At 45.2% G+C, this 20,513-nt stretch overlaps 1 protein-coding gene across 2 annotated transcripts in view; it reads right to left on the bottom strand.

Moving 5' to 3' along the window:
* Nucleotides 1-20,513, bottom strand: part of GLB1L2 (galactosidase beta 1 like 2) — a 1,156,973-nt gene that overhangs the window by 894,151 nt on the left and 242,309 nt on the right. For both annotated transcript variants that reach the window (XM_086956948.1, XM_086956947.1), the window contains exon 3: nt 14,128-14,196. In XM_086956948.1, the coding sequence (XP_086813074.1) occupies nt 14,128-14,196 (69 nt within the window). The remainder of the gene's footprint in view (nt 1-14,127; nt 14,197-20,513) is intronic.

The following is a 20,513-nucleotide window of genomic DNA, read 5'->3' as shown; positions in this document are numbered from 1 at the left end:
ACCTGTCCTGCAAAAGTGTTCAACAAGAATCAAGTAGCTTTAAGAGTCTTATTTGAAGAAGCAGAGTAGTAATCATAAGAATGGCCAGCGTCGAATCCCAGGGCGGAAACAAAGGCCAGACCGAAATCCGAGAATTGCCAAAAGAAGTTCCATCTCCCCGAAGTAAAAAAAATCTGGACAAGAAATAAAAGCAAAGGGATGAAGAACGTGACCAAAGATAAGTGAATAAATATGATGCAGCCTTTATTCATAGCTGACTCCTTATACATGGTCTAACAGGATCTGTCTGCCATCACAGGAAAAGGGCCGTATTCATCTTGAGTGGTATTCCCAGGCCACATGCTATGGAGTGATCACCATATTGAAAAGGGCTTTTTAAAAGACTTGAATGCGCCTTCACTCTGTAAATCATGGCGCCCAAGCTTGACATTCGTCCTCCGGTGTGTCGTTCTGTGAGCCCACTGCTATTGTACACATCTTGACTGAACTGCTCATGTGGCACACTTTTGGAAATCTGCAAACACAGAGAAGCCAGGATAATCTAGAGTCACAAGCACTGACACACACACCAAGCACAGCTTGCCAAAATGTGCATTCTGTCCACGGTGTCAACGATTCTTAGGTTTTGGCCCACACAGGTAGGTCTTTGAGCTTAATCTTGGCACAGTTATGACAAACATGCTGGTTCACAGTCACTATTCAATTTTCAATTCAAAAATCTTTATTCGGATTTCAGCAAATCCATAAAAGCAACACATTTAAAATACAGTGGAATTGTAAGAATTTAAATTCATCCCAAGAACTATGTACTACAAAAGGCGCATACAAACACAGATGTAAACATTCCATATAAACCAGTTATTAAAGTGCAAAGTGCTTTGACAACTGTGGGACACATAAATAATTCAAGGGCATTCCATCGTTTTACGTGTATAGGAGATAACTCTCAAAAAAGAACTTACACGAAAAATCAATTCATCGTTCTCTAATTTTAGGAGCATAGAGTAGGATTGATTCAGGGAAAGTGGTCTGTGTTTTTTAAAATATGGGGCTAAAAACCATTTGGTGTATTTCATATAAAATTTGCAATTAAAAAAGAAATGTAGATCATTTTGCCTGCTAACTCCATCGCATGGGCAAGGCATATTTCCCGAGTTCATCATACTATGGCCAAGGGGAAAACAGAGTGAGAATTTTATGGTCCCTGCTCTCATACGAAATAATAACGATCTCTCCCAATTGGTCATTGGCAGTCTTAAATATAAAGGGATTTGTTGCAACAATAGGTCATTATTTACATTATTCACATAGGTCTCAAAAGTTTGTTTTCGCAATTCTTCTTCCAACCTCTTTTTCCTAAAAAGGGCATATAGTCCAGATTGTACTTCCTTTTTATCAGTGTTCTTAATCTGAGAAGGATCGTCAAAAAGGTGGCCTTTGCCTACACTGGTCAGACTTTCCTGCGTCGCTCGAAGCCATGGAATGCTCATCCCTTTATCACAGTCCAAGCACTCCTTCAGAATGTCCTGTGTTAGGGTAGCACAGTCATTGACCCAAATAGCCAGCCAGAACAGGGCAGGCCTTGCTGCGATGAAGTCATTTATGTAGGGCAAATTTAGTTCAGCATGGCAGATGTACCCAGATGAGGAAATTGGGGCTCCCAGTAGTTTCCTGCACAACCGATTTTCTTCTATTTGCAGGCTGGGAGTTTTTACTACCCCCCAGATCTCGGCACCATAGGTTGCTACCGGGGCACACTGCAATCTGTATATCTTTAAAATCGCTTTAGTTGCTCCAGTCCTCTTTGGCCGTGGGAGAGAAAGAATTGAATTTATGGCTTTTGAGAACTTGCCTGTGGCATGGGCAAGATGCCCACTCCACAGGCCGTTCGCAGCAAAAACCATACCTAAGTAGGGGAATGTTTTGTTGAATGCAACTTGTCCTGTCCTACAGTAATAAAATTAAGTTGTCTGGACCCCGGCCCACAGGACATAATAAAAGATTTTTTTAAATTTACTTTAAGATCAAGGTTCCCCATATAGTGTGCAAAGTTCTCAACCAAAGCACGTAAGGCGTTTGGTGTTAATCCCATGAGCACCGCATCGTCGGCGTGCAGAAGTGCGGGTAGCAATCCCCCTTTAATTTTGGGGACATCAGTGGTCGCCCTCTTCAAAGAGTCACTCAATCCGTTTATGTAAATAATAAACAACAGGGGTGCTAAAACGCACCCCTGCCTCACACCTCTTTCAACCTTAATTGCCCCAGAAATTGCGCCCTCCATGCCAATCCGTACCTGCGCTTTTGTGTCTGTGTGTAAATAGGCCAGAAAGTGCACTAAGGGCTCATCAAGACCATAGGACAGAAGGGTCGACCACAGTTTTGACCTGTTTACCAAGTCAAATGCGGAGGATAAGTCCATGAATGCTAAGTAAATAGGCGAAGCCCTAGCTATATTATATTTACTAATTATAAGATTTAAATTCAGGCATTGTTCAGTAGTCCCGACCTTACTTCTAAAACCCATCTGGCATCGATCCAACACCCCCGCTTCCTCAGCCCAATCATTCACTCTATTATACAGTACCCGGCCCAGGATTTTCAGGGTGTTATCCAAGAGCGAAATGGGCCTGTAATTTGCGGGGTCAGATCTTTCACCCTTTTTGTAAATAGGGACTATTATACTTGTTGACCAGGTGTCAGGAATTAGGACCAGCGGGAGACTATTAAAGACATTTACAAGGATAGGTCCCCAAAATTCCGGCTTGTGTTTGATTATATCTATTGGGAAGCCATCAGGCCCAGGCGCCTTGTTGCCAAGGCTCTGGTTAATGGCCGCGGTGACCTCCCCCATAGTTATGTCTAGTGGTTGCAAATTACCGGGACTTTAGTCTTCTATAGAAGTGCCCGGGTTAGCATATATTGTGGAGAAATGTTGTTCCCATTGCTGACTTGAGATGGTGCAACTTATTGGGGATAACTGCTTACCCATATCCCGCATCTTTCTTACTGCAGGCCAAAAGGTAGCACCATTCCCCACAGCGGCGGAGACAGTTAATTCCTCCCAGTGCTCTTCCACTATAGCAGCCTTCCTTATCCCTATAGCTATTTTGTAATTTTGTCTGGCAGTCCGTACTTCTGTTTGACATCTGGGTTTAGAGTTTAAAGCCCTACGAAGAGCCTTATTTGCTGCTGAACAACTGCTATCGAACCACCTGGGCTCATAATTAGTCCTTTTATTGGGAACACTTAAAAGGGTCTTTATAATATTGCAAAGATTAATAACATCTCTAACTATCCTCTGATGATTCCCATCAGTAAGTGAACAGGAATCAACTATGGGTCGGTGGTTGCTTTTAATTGTATTCATGATACAGCCACTATCCACCCCCCTCCATTTCAGCCTTAGGTTGTTGGTTGAGGGCATGATATCCCTAGCTCCAGGGGTACAAGCAGGGGCATTGGAGGATCCTAATCTTATGTTCACTTCCAGTGCATTATGGTCTCTGAAGGCAGTTTCTAGAACTCTAGCCATAGTGACTCTGTCTATTAATTCTGCTGACATAAAAATATAGTCCACTGTGCTAGAGAAATCTCTGCCTCTGAAGGTTGGGATGTATGTGGGTGCATTGGTCTTACTTATGTCCATTATATCCATTAAGATGTGTTCATTAATAAAACTTTCTAGTTCCCTGCCCCGTTTAGTGGCCCTATCCATTTGTGTGGTGCCCTCTTTAGCTTTGGGAAACTTCGCATTAAAATCCCCGGCTAAGATAATCCTATTGCTCACACAGTTGTTGGATGATTCGGCTATTTTTGATAGATTTCCAAATAATTCTATATAATTCTTGTTTGGGATAGAATGGAAATCATTATTGTAAAAATTAATCAAGTAAAAAGGGAACCTACGTGTAAACTCAATTATTTGAATATTTGGACTTTTAGTAGGTATTAGTTTAATGGACCCCCCCTAAAGTTATCCTGAACCCGATCAATAGACCTCCAATTGGACGTCCAAAAACAGGTTTTTGAGCATTGATACTATAGCAGTGGAAGCCCTCTATGTCTACAGCAGAGGTAGCCCATGTCTCTTGCAGCAGTATTATGTCTTTTTCGGATAGGATGTTTAACCATTCCAGATCCGACACCCGCTGTTGGAGTCCTGCGACATTCCAACTAAGGATCCTAAGCTCGTTGTTAGGTTGCTTTTTTAGGTGTTGTTTCCCATGGGTTGTGTATATATCGAGAACTTTTTGGGGGATACTTAGATCTTGGGGCTCGAATACCACGGCCTCCTTGATGGTACCACCTGCTAGCTCTTCCCTTATCGTGCCATCCTTGGGCTAATTGGACCTGGGGGTGTACTAGGGACCTCCTCGACACAGGCCTCTTTGGTCTTCATCACCTTACTATGACTGCCCTGATTATCTCCCTCCAGTTTGATATTTTGCAGCCTAGTCGGTGGTGGAAGTCAATCAACCATCTCTAGGCTGCTAAATCTGTTGAAGGTTGGGATTCCCCCGTGGACATCCCTACTTATTATGCTTCTCTGCGGATTTCTATAGTTGTCTCTCCTCAATTGTTCCCCGAGTCCCTCTGCCCCACCCGGCACCTCCATCGGAGCCATGGTCATGATAATCAAGCCTAGCATGACTCCTAGATGGATAGAAGAAGGAAAGGTGCCTTGTCTCAATGCCTTCACTATACCCCTCACTTCTCCAGGAACAGATATAATCTACTGTGCGTGGGTCCTCGAAATTAATAATCACACAGTCACCCTGTGTTTTCTTTCTCTCATGGCCCACCCACGGTACTCTCCTGACTGTTAAAATTTTACTTTTACAGTATGGGGGTAGGGGCCTGTTGTTATTTAGCCAGTGGTTGACCTTGTTTAGTAGGGACCAGGTGGGTTCATCAATGTTATCTAATGTCTCTGGAACCCCCGTCATCACAACTACAAAAGGGCTTGAGCCTGGGGGCAAATTGGCGGCAAATCTCTCTTTGTTTCCTTTATTCCCATCCTTATTGCTATTGGAACTCCCGCCCTGCGGTTTTGGTGGATTCCCTTGCGAATTTGTATTTACAGTGGGAGGGGTTGGTCTGTTTACTACGTCCTTAGGAGCCAAAGATGGCTTGGGTTTGATGTTTGAGGCTACCACAGCTTTTTTTGCGGGTTGGCCCAGTGATTGGGGGGTACGAGATTTTGCTGCCTCTATTGTGGGCGTTGCTTTTATAGGGGGGCTTCTGACTTAGGTACTTAATTCAGTTAATTGTTTTTCTATGTTCCCTAGTCTTGCATCTATGGTTGCCAAATGGGCGCTTATAAGTTTCCCAACTCTCATTATCAGTTGGCTATTTGAGGAACAGTCTTTACATGATATCCCCAAGGTGGGCAAGTCCCCTATGTGTTCCAACCCTGTATTTCTTTCTTATTGCCCTTTTTTGAGATATTGGGTGGACCTTTCTCCTGCTTTCTCTGTGGTAGAGGGTTCCCCTTGGGTATAGATGTGTTTGAACCTCTAGGCTGTTTCTGTATGGCTCCCTCCCTTAGACCTCTCAGCGCTCTTGGGCTTGGCTCCTCCAGTGTGTGAGTAATGACTGGATCTGTTGCAGGGATAGAATTAGCGGCCACCAAATCCGAGTCTGCAATCAAAATCGGGTCAGTAGCAGAGACATGTGTGGTATCCGTCGTAGTGGTAGGAGGTAACTCAGACTCCAATATAGGGATCGAGACCTGAATCTGAAAAGGGCTCACAGCTGGGATCGAATTGGTAACCAGGTCCAGTTGTATGTTAAAATTATCAGTTAAATCTAGATTTGGGGATCTTTCCAGACTTAGCTGAGAATCTGAGAGTGACTGTGTTGCTGACAAGTCAACTATGTTAGGCATACTGTGAATTTCCACTCTAACTCCAGGCATAGCACCAGTGTCATTATCCCGGTTTGGGGTGTTAGCTGAGGCAATAAGGCCCAATGATGAGCGTTTAGCATGTGCCAGATCTAAAGAAACTCTGCGTTCCAAGAGTGATATTCCATGATCTATGGCCTCATTGGCCCTTGTAATAAAGTTATCAATTGGGCCAGTAACCTTACCTCCTCCTGCCGCAGTCTTACTCCGACTACCCCTTGTTGACATGATGGTTATTAACAGGAGTGGTCACCCGCTGAACAATAGATTTTAAGGCAGGTACTTCTCTTTAGATTTCCTGTTGTGAATATCGGGGATATGGAATAGTCAAAATAGTCAAAATGTAAGGGGGGTGGCCCGTCCCGTCCTCCTTCGTCCCCGGACGGCCACAGACGGCCCGCCCTTTGCCCGGGCTTCGCCCCGGGCGCTCCTGCGCGCTCCCGCGACGCAGGCGCTGACGTTTAATTTATGCGGCTCCTGGCGCGCGTTGCCAGTAACAGCGCCGCAAGGGAGCTTGGGAGTTGTGGTTTCCCTGCTCCCCTCGGTCCTCCCCACACAGCGGCCGTGCAGCAGTGGTACTGCAACGGCGGCGGAGAAGGACCGGGCGGTGGCTGCGCTGCTACGGGTAGATTTCCGCCTCCTCCTCCTCCCTGGTGCGCTCGTGTCAGCTCCTTGACCCAGCAGGACGGCTCTTAAAGACTTGGTTATGCGCTGGTAGGTTTCCCCACTCCCCCGGCGCTGACGTTTAATTTATGCGCCTCCTGGCGCGCGTTGCCAGTAACAGCGCCGCAAGGGAGCTTGGGAGTTGTGGTTTCCCTGCTCCCCTCGGTCCTCCCCACACAGCGGCCGTGCAGCAGTGGTAATGCAACGGCGGCGGAGAAGGACCGGGCGGTGGCTGCGCTGCTACGGGTGGATTTCCTCCTCCTCCTCCTCCCTGGTGCGCTCGTGTCAGCTCCTTGACCCAGCAGGACGGCTCTCAAAGACTTGATTATGCGCTGGTAGGTTTCCCCACTACCCCGGCTCTGACGTTTAATTTATGCGCCTCCTGGCGCGTGTTGCCAGTAACAGCGCCGCTTGGGAGTTGTGGTTTCCCTGCTCCCCTCGGTCCTCCCCACAAAGCGGCCGTGCAGCAGTGGTAATGCAACAGCGGCGGAGAAGGACCGGGCGGTGGCTGCGCTGCTACGGGTGGATTTCCGCCTCCTCCTCCTCCCTGGTGCGCTCGTGTCAGCTCCTTGACCCAGCAGGACGGCTCTCAAAGACTTGGTTATGCGCTGGTAGGTTTCCCAGTTTCACAGTCACTAATTATGAATCACTATCAACAACTATGAATGAGCTTCTGGTGGTCTACACCTTAAAATCATTTTTCTATTTGTAAATATCAATAATTTTCAGTCCAGTAATAACAAATGCGACAGTCACTTTAATCTGAATAGAAAACCTGAGATGGTTCACTTTTTCTCTTCTATTTTTATCAGCATTGCATTTTATTTCCGTTAGTCTGGGGGGGGGGGGGGGTCATGCGGTTTTATCAGGCATCATTCCTGCCTGAATTCAAAGGTAGGACATTTTCATCTCTTAGAGGGTTTGGCTTGCAGTCCTATCAGATATAATTCCTGCCTGAATCCAAAGATAGGGCATTAAACTGGGTGTGCAGTACAATTTGGACAGGGAGAAGCACTCGAACACCCCAGGGAAGCAGTTCATTCAGTTTAGAGTATGACTAATACAGGCCAAGATCCTCCGTGTGCTCCGTTATTACACATAATCCATGCTTCCGGTTGGTGCCATTTCACAAGTTCATAAAATGTATGGACCGGTAAGGTATCTTCTACTGCAACATATAGGAGTGTGCCAAGGTCCCGTCCTTATGAAATAGGGTATATGCCGAACTGGAGTCTGTCTTAGAGTGGAGGTGGCGCCTGACCACCATAATGCAGTGCTAGACTTAAGGGACAATCTGGAATTTCCCAATCATAAATTTAACCTGTATGCTCTAGGCCTGATGCTAAAAGAACAATTGATGGACAGAATGCAGAACAATTTCATACATACACCCCAGTACAGAGATATGGGTCTAAATCCATTGTTTTTTTGCTCACCATGCCATTCCAGTTTGGACCAAGCCATATGCAAATCAGTCTTGACCTTGCACCCAAAGGGAACAGTCCAGCCCGAGCTGCCAGGTCAGGTCCTCCCTGGACTGGAAGCAAACATCTTAGGACCAGTTTCAGGCTTTCAGCCCTCATCACCCAGGATAGCTTGACTCCAGTGGCATTGAGAGCAGGGGACCCAAGTCTGGGCATACCCGTCCAACTAGGGGTGACAAATGGAAAAAGAACAATTGATGGGCAGAATGCAGAACAATGTCAGACATTCACCACAGTACAGAGATCTGGGTCTAAATCCATCGTTTTTTTCCTCGACATGCCATAAAAATTGGACCCAGCCATTTGCAAATCAGTCTTGACCTTGCTCCCAAAGGGAACAGTTCAGTCGAGCTGCCAGGTCAGGTCCTCTTTGGACTGGAAACAAGCATCCTAGGACTGGTTTTGGGCTTTAAGCCCAAATCAGCCGGGTAGCTTGACTCCAGTGGCATGGAGAGCACGGGACCCACGTCTAGGCATACCCGTTCCACCCGGGGTGACAAATGCAAAAAGAACAATTGAGGACAGAATGCAGAACAATGTCATACATTCACCCCAGTACAGACATCTGGGCCTAAATCCATACTTTTTTTTACTAACCATGCCATTCTAGTTTGGACCCAGCCATATGCAAATCAGTCTTAACCCTGCTCCCAAAGGGAACAGTCCTGCCCGAGCTGCCATGCCAGGTCCTCCCTGGACTGGAAACAAGCATCCTAGGACCAGTTTAAGGTTTTCAGCCCTCATCAGCCAGGATAGCTTGGCTCTAGTGGCATGGCGAGCACAGGACCCACGTCTGGGCATACCCGTCCCACTCAGGGTGATAAATGCAAAAAGAACAATTGATGGACAGAATGCAGAACAATGTCATACATTCACCCCAGTACAGAGATCTGGGCCCTAAACCCATCGTTTTTTTGTTCACAATGCCATTCCAGTTTGGACCCAGCCATATGCAAATCAGTCTTGACCTTGAGCCCAAAGGGAATAGTCCAGTCCGAGCTGCCAGGTCAGTTCCTCCCTGAACTGGAAACAAGCATCCTAGGACCGGTTATGGGCTTTCAGCCCTCATCAGCCAGGATAGCTTGACTCCAGTGGCATGGAGAGCACGGGACCCACGTCTGGGCATACCCGTTCCACTGGGGGTGACAAATACAAAAAGAACAATTGATGGACAGAATGCAGAACAATGTCATACATTCACCCCAGTACAGACATCTGGGCCTAAATCCATAGTTTTTTTACTCACCATGCCATTCCAGTTTGGACCCAGCCATATGCAAATCAGTCTTAACCCTGCTCCCAAAGGGAACAGTCCAGCCCGAGCTGCAAGGCCAGGTCCTCCCTGGACTGGAAACAAGCATCCTAGGACCGGTTTAGGGCTTTCAGCCCTCATAAGCGAGGATAGCTTGACTCCAGTGGCATGGCGAGCACAGGACCCACAACTGGGCATACCCGTCCCACTCGGGGTGACAAATGCAAAAAGAACAATTGATGGACAGAATGCAGAACAATGTCATACATTCACCCCAGTACAGAGATCTGGGCCTAAATCCAGCATTGTTTTGCTCACCATGCCATTCCAGATTGGACCTAACCATATGCAAATCAGTCTTGACCCTGATCCTAAAGGGAACAGTCCAGCTCGAGCTGCCAGGCCAGGTCCTCCCTGGACTGGAAACAAGCATCCTAGGACCCGTTTCGGGCTTTCAGCCCTCATCAGCCAGGATAGCTTGAATCCAGTGGCATGGAGAGCATGGGACCCACGTCTGGGCATACCCATCCCACTCGGGGTGACAAATGCAAAAAGAAGAATTGATGGACAGAATGCAGAAAAATGTCATACATTCACCCCAGTACAGAGATCTGGGCCTGAATCCATTGTTTTTTTGCAGACCATGCCATTCCAGTTTGGACCCAGCCATATGCAAATCAGTCTTGACCCTGCTCCCAAAGGGATCAGTCCAGCACGAGCTGCCAGGCCAGGTCCTCTCTGGACTGGAAACAAGCATCCTAGGACCGGTTTAGGGCTTTCATCCCTCATCAGCCAGGATAGCTTGGCTCCAGTGGCATGGCGAGCACAGGACCCAAGTCTGGGCATACCCGTCCCACTAGGGGTGACAAATGCAAAAAGAAGAATTGATTGACAGAATGCAGAACAATGTCATACATTCACCCCATTACGGAGATCTGGGTCTAAATACATCGTTTTTTTGCTCACCATGCCATTCCAGTTTGGACCCAGCCATTTGCAAATCAGTCTTGACCTTGCTCCCAAAGGGAACAGTCCAGCCCGAGCTGCTAGGCCAGGTCTTCCCTGGACTGGAAACAAGCATCCTAGGACCGGTTTCGGGCTTTCAGCCCTCATCAGCTAGGATAGCTTGACTCCAGTGGTATGAAGAACACGGGTCCCACGTCTAGGCATACCCGTCCCACTCGGGGTGACAAATGGAAAAAGAACAATTGATGGACAGAATGCAGAACAATGTCATACATTCCCCCCGATTCAGAGATCTGGTCCTAAATCCATAGTTTTTATGCTCACCATGCCATTCCAGTTTGGACCCAGCCATATGCAAATCAGTCTTGACCCTGCTCCCAAAGGGAACAGTCCAGCCCGAGCTGCAAGGCCAGGTCCTTCCTGGACTGGAAACAAGCATCCTAGGACCGTTTTCGGGCTTTCAGCCCTCATCAGCCAGGACAGCTTGACTCCAGTGGCATGGAGAGCACGGGACTCACGTCTAGGAATACCCGTCCCCCTCTGGGTGACAAATGCAAAAAGAACAATTGATGGACAGAATGCAGAACAATGTCATACATTCACCCCAGTACAGAGATCTGGGCCTAAATCCAGCATTGTTTTGCTCACCATGCCATTCCAGATTGGACCCAACCATATACAAATCAGTCTTGACCCTGAACCTAAAGGGAACAGTCCAGCCCGAGCTGCCAGGCCAGGTCCTCCCTGGACTGGAAACAAGCATCCTAGGACCTGTTTCGGGCTTTCAGCCCTCATCAGCCAGGATAGCTAGAATCCAGTGGCATGGAGAGCATGGGACCCACGTCTGGGCATACCCATCCCACTCAGGGTGACAAATGCAAAAAGAACTGATGGACAGAATGCAGAACAATGTCATACATTCACCCCAGTACAGAGATCTGGGCCAGAATCCATTGTTTTTTGCACACCATGCCATTCCAGTTTGGACCCAGCCATATGCAAATCAGTATTGACCCTGCTCCCAAAGGGAACAGTCTAGCCCGAGCTGCCAGGCCAGGTCCTCTCTGGACTGGAAACAAGCATCCTAGGATCAGTTTCGGGCTTTCAGCCCTCATCAGCTAGGATAGCTAGTCTCCAGTGGCATGGAGAGCATGGGACCCACGTCTGGGCATACCCGTCCCACTCGGGGTCACAAATGCAAAAAAAAACAATTGATGGACAAAATGCAGAAAAATGTCATACATTCACCTCAGTACTGGGGCTAAATCCATAGTTTTTTTACTCACCATGCCATTCCAGTTTGGACCCAGCCATATGCAAATCAGTCTTGACCCTGCTCCCAAAGGGAACAGTCCAGCCCGAGCTCCCAGGCCAGGTCCTCCCTGGACTGGAAACAAGCATCCTAGGACCGGTTTCGGGCTTTCAGATCTCATCAGCCAGGATAGCTTGACTCCAGTGGCATGGAGAGCACGGGACCCACGTCTGGGCAAACCCTTCCCACTCGGGTGACAAATGCAAAAAGAACAATTGATGGACAGAATGCAGAACAATGTCATACATTCACCCCAGTACAGAGATCTGGGCCTAAATCCATCGTTGTTTTGCTCACCATGCCATTCCAGTTTGGACCCAGCCATATGCAAATCAGTCTTGACCCTGAACCTAAAGGGAACAGTCCAGCCCGAGCTGCCAGGCCAGGTCCTCCCTGGACTGGAAACAAGCATCCTAGCACCAGTTTCGGGCTGATGCTGGCATGACATGACTTTGCTAAGGAGTGGGAGAATCACAAGTTGTGTGCAGGAGGAGAATGAACTGTTGTTTGTCTGCCAAGAGGATAATTTATGAAGTCTTGTGTGTCTAAAGAAGTTCCTCCGGATATGGTCTCCCTGGTAGGATGGAGCAAACAAAGAGTAAAAACACAATATGACCATGCTTCTGTTCCCTAAAATATGACTGGAAACTGTTCCCTGGAGAGGTCAGGTGTTTATAAATGTTCCTCTCTGCACTATTAACCTTTTGGAAGCAGCAATTGGTGTCGGACAATAAGCAGGCCAGACTTAAAAACTTCAGCACCTTGAACAGAAACTGCAATCCTAACCTTCATCCCAACCATATACAAAGAATAAACTACTTAGCACTCCATTGCTAACAAAGTTAATGGAAATACTAAAAGTAATCCTTGATTCTCCTCACTTCATTGTTGGGGTCTTCACCCTCCAGCTGCAAGAGTGCATGCAATACACTTCCATTTTATGGGGAAGCTGTCCGCAGCCTCATCTTATTTCATGCTAAACCAAGGGCATTCAAAATGAATATCACTTTACTTTTGTAATCAATACACTGTGCCAAACTTTAAGGGTGAACATTATAAGACATCTGCACCAGCATTTCCAGGATCTACTGTTAATCTGTACTATTTCCCCCGTATACTCTCTAATGTTGCTATGATCATAAGGTTACTGCTGCCTTTAAGCGCAGCCTAAAGCTCTCCATATTCCCAAATGTGTGTGTCCAGCCATTACTTTATGCTTTCATCCCTTGATTTGATTAGCTGTTCTTGTTAAAGCAGACGTCTAGAAGGAGCCTTTCAGGGAAAAGAATGTCTGCCTGATTCTACTGGTTCTAGTACTTCACATACAAAACATGTTTCTTCTACAGTTTTTCATCCTCAGATTACACCCGATCTCAAAAACCCACATCTGTATTCCAATGACAACTGACCTTGACTTACAGCTTGCAGCTTCTCTACTTTTCTTTCAGCTAAGAGGAGAGGAAATACCCTCTACTATGTTGCATGCTCTGCTCCTCTCTCTAAACACAGCTTACTCTAAGTCATATTCATGCTTGCCTTAATGTCAAATAATGTACTTTAGCCATCTGCCCACATTTCATTTCAAAGCTTATTATAATCTATCCTTTAAAGGTAGTACCTGAAACCTAACAATACCTAATCTCCTGTAACTCATCTATTAATACGGCCATCCATTGACATTAATTCACATACCCCCTAACTCTAAAGATTACAGCTAACGCCTATTAATGTAATCTTCCACATAGAAACTGTGGTAAATGCAAGGAATGTTTTCCTTAAGAGTGCAAGGAAAATCCCAATAAATACTGGAAACAAAAACACTAACTTTGGTCCCGGGAAAGCATGCTGCTCAGTGTAAAGCACTTTAATATCTTGTCACGGGTAATAAGTGTTATATAAATGTAATTACAATACAATACAAGATATAACCCTCCTGACGCACACTAAAACTAATATAACACTTAGCAGTTGGGCAGAGTACTGCAGTTCTTACAGGATGCATAACAATCATGTTATACTGTTTGGCTCGTGTACACTCACATTTGGCAAAACTGCTGTGGGTCATGTCCACTGCCCAATAGTGTACCTGTGCAGAGCAATAAACCACCCATCACCAACTGGACAGGCACGGAATAACTGAAGAAATCTGCCGGATCATAATATCATAAAGGTAACTCCAGCGCTGTTGAGAGCTGCCAGCTAAACTGAAAACTATAAACTTTGATCACACTGCTAAGCACTGCGTCCTCTAACACAATAACCGCAGTTCGGTGCACAGCATGGAAACACTTCCAACATATGATCAAAACCAGAGACAATATCTTGAGTTTTACAGTCCCAGCAATATCATTACAGACATTACAAAATAGAAATTGACATTTCATACACATTTTCACATTAATAAATGAAAAGCAAATACATTTCCCTTTGCATTTTTATATCAAAGATAAAGTTTGTACTAAAGCCCTACAATCTTACAATTCTCTTTTCTTGTTTTTTTTTTTACCAAGTCAATAAAAACAAAAAAGGAATAAACACGCCATACCCGATATCTAGGTTTCCACTGAAGTCAAAAACACCTCTTTCAGCCTCATGCATATTCCATGGAACGTATCTGTAAGAGAGAGTGAATACGGGTCACATATGAAAATATATATATGTTTTTTTATTATTTCAAATCGTTTTTAGTGAAGTAGAAAACCAAAAGTAAAGACAATACAGTAATTCTTCCGTTACAGAAAAGATTCGATTCAGTTATTGATGAACAATTACACAAATGCAAATAATATAAAGTAAATCAACTCTTGCTTGCATCATCGATATACAGATACATACATAACACTCAATGTGTGGATGTAGCGGTTTAGGCTCTAGTGGATGACAACAAACGTACTCTCAGATGCCACAGGCCAATGTAACAAGATCATCATATATTGCATAAAGGTGGCTCATAGTGAAATGAAGATGCGTCTAGTGATTTCCACAGATTTCTATTAGACGGACTCCATGTAGATGCTTGTAGTGCCGGATTATTAGCACCTCTCAGAAATGATAACCACTCCTGCCAGATTTTGAAGTTTACCTCATTTGCACTTTTCCATTTGCACAGAACCACTTTACACGCCAATGTTAGCATTAAGTCCAAAAGCTGGCGATCCTGATCATTTGATAACTGTGGGTCAAGCGCCCCTAAAATTACATATACAAAGTCCTGTGCAGGCCTTATCTTGAATACGTGGGAAATGCAGTCAAATATTTTCCCCCAGTATACTCTTAGAGAAGGACAGCTGAATAACATGTGAGCAAGATCACCGGAACCTGACTGGCAGTTCCAGCATGTAGGAGAATCCCTTAATTTACATTTGAAAAGCTTATCCGGAGTCCAGAATGCCCGGTTTATAAGCATGTATTTTGTCTGGAATAGGATGGGTGATACTTTGTTGGCAAGGGCAGTCTTATGAATCACATCCCAGTCAAAATCTATTCCTGTTAAATTCGGTTCAGCTTCCCATTTCGATTCCACCTTTCTGTGAGCTTTCTTGGGCAAAGGCAATAACAGTTTATACACCTTAGAAACGAAGTGACCCGCATACATAAGACGTGGGAGATGGGTTATTAACCATGGTGTATAGGGAGAGAAATTACGAGCAGTTAGTATCGCTTTGATTATCAAGAAATCATAAAAATCCATCGGAGTAAGGTCATACTTCCGTTGCAAGGTCGAGAACGGGAGTGGATCTTTATCGTCGTACAGATCCCTTGCCAAGTTAATGCCCTTCTTGGACCATGAGTCCCAGAAGAGTCTATTGCCATTATGCTTGAGATAGGGATTTCTCCACAGGGACATAAAAGATGATTTAGCGAATGTCAGCTTTGTTTTATGTGTTTGGTCGAGTCTAAGCAGAGCCCGTCTAGTATTTAGCATTATATATTTGGAGTGTGGTAAATGTGACAGGTCCATAGTGAGTAAGGTTTCAAGAGGAGCATGGTCCACTAGTGATTCTTTGATATTAATCCATATTGGTGTATAGATTGGGGATGTTGTCAACCACTGAGCTCCCTGTTTACAAAGGAAGGCTGTCTGATAGTTCCTGAACGAGGGCAGACCCAGGCCGCCTTTATCTTTTGCTAATTGCAGCTTCTTTAATGATACCCTGGCTTTCTTACCCCGCCACAGGAAACTACCAAACAGCTTATCTACCGTAGCAACAAAGTTGTTCGAGAACGTCATAGGGAGCATGCTGGCCAGATAATTAACCAACGGAGTAGACATCATTTTGAGCGTCTCCGCTCTACCCCACCAGGAGAGGAATTTTGGAGACCACCCTTCCAGCAGTGTGGATATCTTTTTTAGAGTCAGTTCTTCGTTTATTTTCAGGGTGGAGATCAAATCTTTATCAAAGTCTAACCCCAGATATTTAAAGCACTTAGGCTGCCATGTAAGACCGGAGTCCCCAATGATTCCTTTATCACCTATGTTGTTCAGGAGTTTGACTTCCGTTTTATCTTTATTGAGTTTGTAACCAGAAACCCTGGAAAATTCCTCAATATCAGTCATGAGTGCAGGTATGGCCTCCTCAGCTCTGACAGAACAAGCACATCGTCCGCATACGCCGTTAATTTAACCGTGCAATCCCCAAATTGAATGACTGCGATGTTAGGGTCATTTCTTATATGATATAAGAACGGCTCAATTGCCAATAAGAACAATGAAGGAGACAGGGGACATCCCTGCCTCGTGCCCTGCTTTAAACAGAAGGCGGAGGAGAAAGATCCACCAGCCCTAACTCTTGCTGAAGGGCAGCGGTATAAGGACATTACCAGTATTGTGAATGTTTCCCCTAAGTTGAATTTGTGTAAGACTGCTTCAAGGAAGGACCAGTCAACCTTGTCAAAGGCTTTTTCAGCATCCAGTGTTATTGCTGCTGTGGGTGTGCCTAGGAATTTCGCCTTTTCTAAAACATGTGCCAGAATCCTTGTATTGTCACTGGACAATCTATTTTTAAGGAAGCCTGCTTGAGATGGATGGACTAACTGGGGAAGGACCTTCAGGAGGCGGGCGGAAAGTATCATAGCCAGGATCTTACAATCTATAATAATCAGTGAAATAGGTCTGTAATTTTTCGGGAGCGACGGGTCTTTCCCATCTTTAGGGAGTACTGCAATGATTGCTTCTGCTAGAGTGCCTCTGACCTCACCTGAGTTATTTATTTCTTGAAATAGATGTAGGAGGGGCTCGACTAATAGGGAGGGGAAGGTTTTGTAAAATTTAGCCGTGAAGCCATCCGGGCCTGGGGCCTTTCCTGTTTTCAGACTTTTAATTGCATTTTCTATTTCTAGAGCACTAATCGGGCCATTAAGACTAAGCTGGTCCTCAGCAGAGAGCTGTGGAAGATCACATTCATCTAAGTAACTCTTAATCCTGTCTTCCTCCACCTTTTTATTCTTTGCATAAAGGTCTTCATAGAATACACTGAACACCTCTGTTATTTTGTCTGGTTCCGAATGTGAGAACCCTAAGGCATCTTTAATGACACTAATAGAATTCTTCTGGACCTTAAACTTCAAGTACGAGGCTAGACTCTTGCCAGCTTTATTAGAATTGCAAAGCTTAAATCTCCTTCTTTTATCAAGCCAAACTCCCGCTCTCTCGCTAACTATTTTATTGTATTCGTATTTTTTATTCGCCAAGGCATAAAGAGACATATCATCCCTATCCTTCAGATGTTTACTCTCTAGGTTTACAATTTCACTCTGCAAGGACTCCAAATTCGCATTATAATCTTTGTTCATTGCTGATCTGATTTTGATACACACCCCCCTTATGGTACTTTTCAAGGCATCCCACCTAATGAGATCATATGTGTCCCCCTCTTTGTTAACCTGCAGATAAGAAGAGATCGCAGCTTGTATTGTCGACCGATGTTGCTCATTACTTAGGATTTCATCATTCAGGCGCCAAGACGTCTGACGAGAGGAGGGTTTGACATTAGCAATGGATAAGGAGATGCAAGAGTGATCAGACATTACTCGTGGTTCTATGGCAGTAGACTCTATTCTAGGGACCCCGTTCTGTGATATGAGGATGTAATCGATTCGGGAGTACGAATCATGTGGTGAGGAGTAAAAAGTATAGTCTCTTCCTGTGGGACTTTGAAGCCTCCATGCATCCACCAAGTGAAAGCGTTGACATAAATTGAGGAAGGCTTTATGAGATTTATTTGTTTTGAAGGGACAGTGGGAGTCTCTATCCAACGTTGCATCCATTGGAAGATTGAAATCCCCAGCCAGTATGTGAACAGCATTATCCGGGATATTTTCAATATGCTTATTCAGATCCTCCCAGAATTTGAGGTCACTGGTGTTAGGAGCATAGATGTTCGTGACATAAAACTCTGTATTATCCCTACTTAGTTTGGCCGTGACCCACCTCCCGTCGTCACTCGCTTCGGAGGACAAAAGCTCTACCTTAGATTTCTTCGCAACAAGTATCAAAACACCATTCTTTTTGTTCACAGCCTCTGCACCCACAACCTCATTATAAAACTTATTCCTCAGATGGTAGAACTGCTTAGCCTCAAGCTTCGTCTCCTGTAGCAAAACAATGTCACCTCTCAATCTCCGTATATAGTCTAGAATCTTTTGTCTCTTGACAGGTTGGTTCAGACCTTTAACATTAAGAGATAATATCTTCAGTTTGTCTACATTACATACCCCCAACGGAGTATTAATTGTACTATGTGACATCAGTAGATCGTACCTACATAGCGATAATTATATATCTCACATAGTACAAACAGTAGCATGACAGAGAGACAACATCCTGAGATCTATAAGGCCCACATGTACGATAGTAGAGCCCACAACCTTCCCCACCACCAAGCAGTAAAACAATGAAGACTATGCAAGCACGAAGAAACAAAAGCAAAAAACATAGAACACACATCCCGACCCAAAATCCCCTCATCCCCCCACCCTCCCCACCCCAACTGTACGTAGTAGGCATGGTGATTGGAGAGAGATTGCAATGCATCCTCCCCGTGCATGTACACTTCAGAAAAGTTTGGAACAAAGGAACTATCACAGCAGACCTGTGGTTTGCTGCTAACTAAGGCAACATAGGCAAACCAACATCTAGGAACCCAGCACATATATCTCGATTCAGGGACCCCTTTGAGAAAGAAGTGTGAATATCATAGCTTCCTGCTGGTCTTAGGGCGAATTACGAAAACAACAACATGACCAACTATCGTAGCCCTTCGTAATACCACATGATAAGCGTACCAGCTTGTAGCCAGATTCTCATTACCTGATGCTCAATATACTAGTAGGCAATAATAGAAACATTCTCCATATCCAAAAGATCAATAACAGTTGCAATAATCAAAAAGGCCACTCAATGATAAGAGAACTTAAGCAGAGTCTAGTACATTCAATACCCCTCCACAGTGAGGAAGAGCAACACATATGAAAGTTGCATGGAATGCGTGAGCGAAGATCATTCACTTGTAACCTGAGGCCGAGGCCTGGTCCGCTGAACTCTCGGGGTTGCTTGTTTCCATGTCTAAGTCTTCAGGGCCATCTAGCATACGTTTCAGTTTCAGGGGATCTGAAAAAATGTGCGGAGAACCTTGGATAATCACACAATATTTTGCTGGACCCATAAAACCATATTGGAAGCCCCTTTTCTTCAACAGCGGTCGGAGCGCCAAGAACGCCTTCCTAACGTCCACCGTCTCTTTACTATAATCCTGTGAAATGTAGATTTTAGCAGATTTCCATAGAATATGGTAGTTTTTCCGCACAAAGCTGAGAATTTGTTCTACATGTTGGTAGCGTAGTAGCTTACAGACAATAGCTCTAGGGCCTTTTTGATTCTTGTTTATCCTGCCCGGTACTCTATGGGCCCTATCATATTCCAACGGGTGATGAAAGGTCATGTTAGTAGCTTGAGTGAACCAAGATTCTAGAAAGGCCACACAATTCCCTTGTTGATCTTCTGAACCTTCCAGAATTCCAAAAATACGTAGATTCTCCCTTCTGTTCCTGTCCTCCAACTCAGCGAGTTTCTGTGTCGTTTGGTCCGCAGCTATGCATAGGCGTTTAATGGCACTACATGTCTTGACTTCCATGTCCTCGAGTCTGCTAATCCTTGATTTTGCTTCTACCAGTTTTGCATTGGTGTCGCGGTTATCTTGCCTGATCGCCGCTACTTCCTCTTAGGTCGCTTTAGCCAGATCCCTTACTTCATCCAATCTGTTAAGTATCATTTCTATCGGATCAGGGCTGTCTTTTCTCCCTTTGCTGGGCGAGTTCGGATTCGACTGGTCAGATTTAAGCCTCTTCAAGCTTTTCGCTAGCTCTTTGTTATCTGCCATGGCTGCTTGTGGCGTAGACTCCTTGATCGTTTTGGATGGTCTCCCTATACTTCCAGCCGCCCCCTATGGAGTGCTAACAACTCCTTCTTCTAGCTTACTACAATTAAATGCACAATTACCAATTGAATCCACCTAAGAGCTGATATGATGTTCACTCTACCTGTTCGCTTCCTGTACTTGTTTAGTCGCCGTGAGGAAGTGCGCACTTTCATATGAGGCCGGAAGCTTGCGCCACCATTTCGGGAGCCACCATGTGCGTGCAAGGCCCTGCACGAGTAGAGTCACGTTATCAGCCTAGCTGTTGAATTTATCCTAAATTACGTCCCGAAAAGCTTGACTGCGTAGCCACTTGATGCATCCGTGTATTAGGAGCGAACTACACAAGCCTAAACCTAGGCATCCATTAAGTTCTTAAGCCTATAACATCATGGTGCAGCACAGGGCTCAGTCGCAGGTCTACAAATCACCAAACATTGATTCCATAGCCATTTATCCAGCAAAGCAGTCCCTGCTTCTCATGTGCCACAACAATCACAACCGTTTTCTACATTGC

This window comes from Lissotriton vulgaris, chromosome 2_1, assembly GCF_964263255.1.
Source record: "Lissotriton vulgaris chromosome 2_1, aLisVul1.2, whole genome shotgun sequence".
Lineage (NCBI taxonomy): Eukaryota > Metazoa > Chordata > Amphibia > Caudata > Salamandridae > Lissotriton > Lissotriton vulgaris.
Note: the sequence above shows the minus strand (reverse complement) of the source record. Positions and strands in the feature narration are given on the sequence as shown.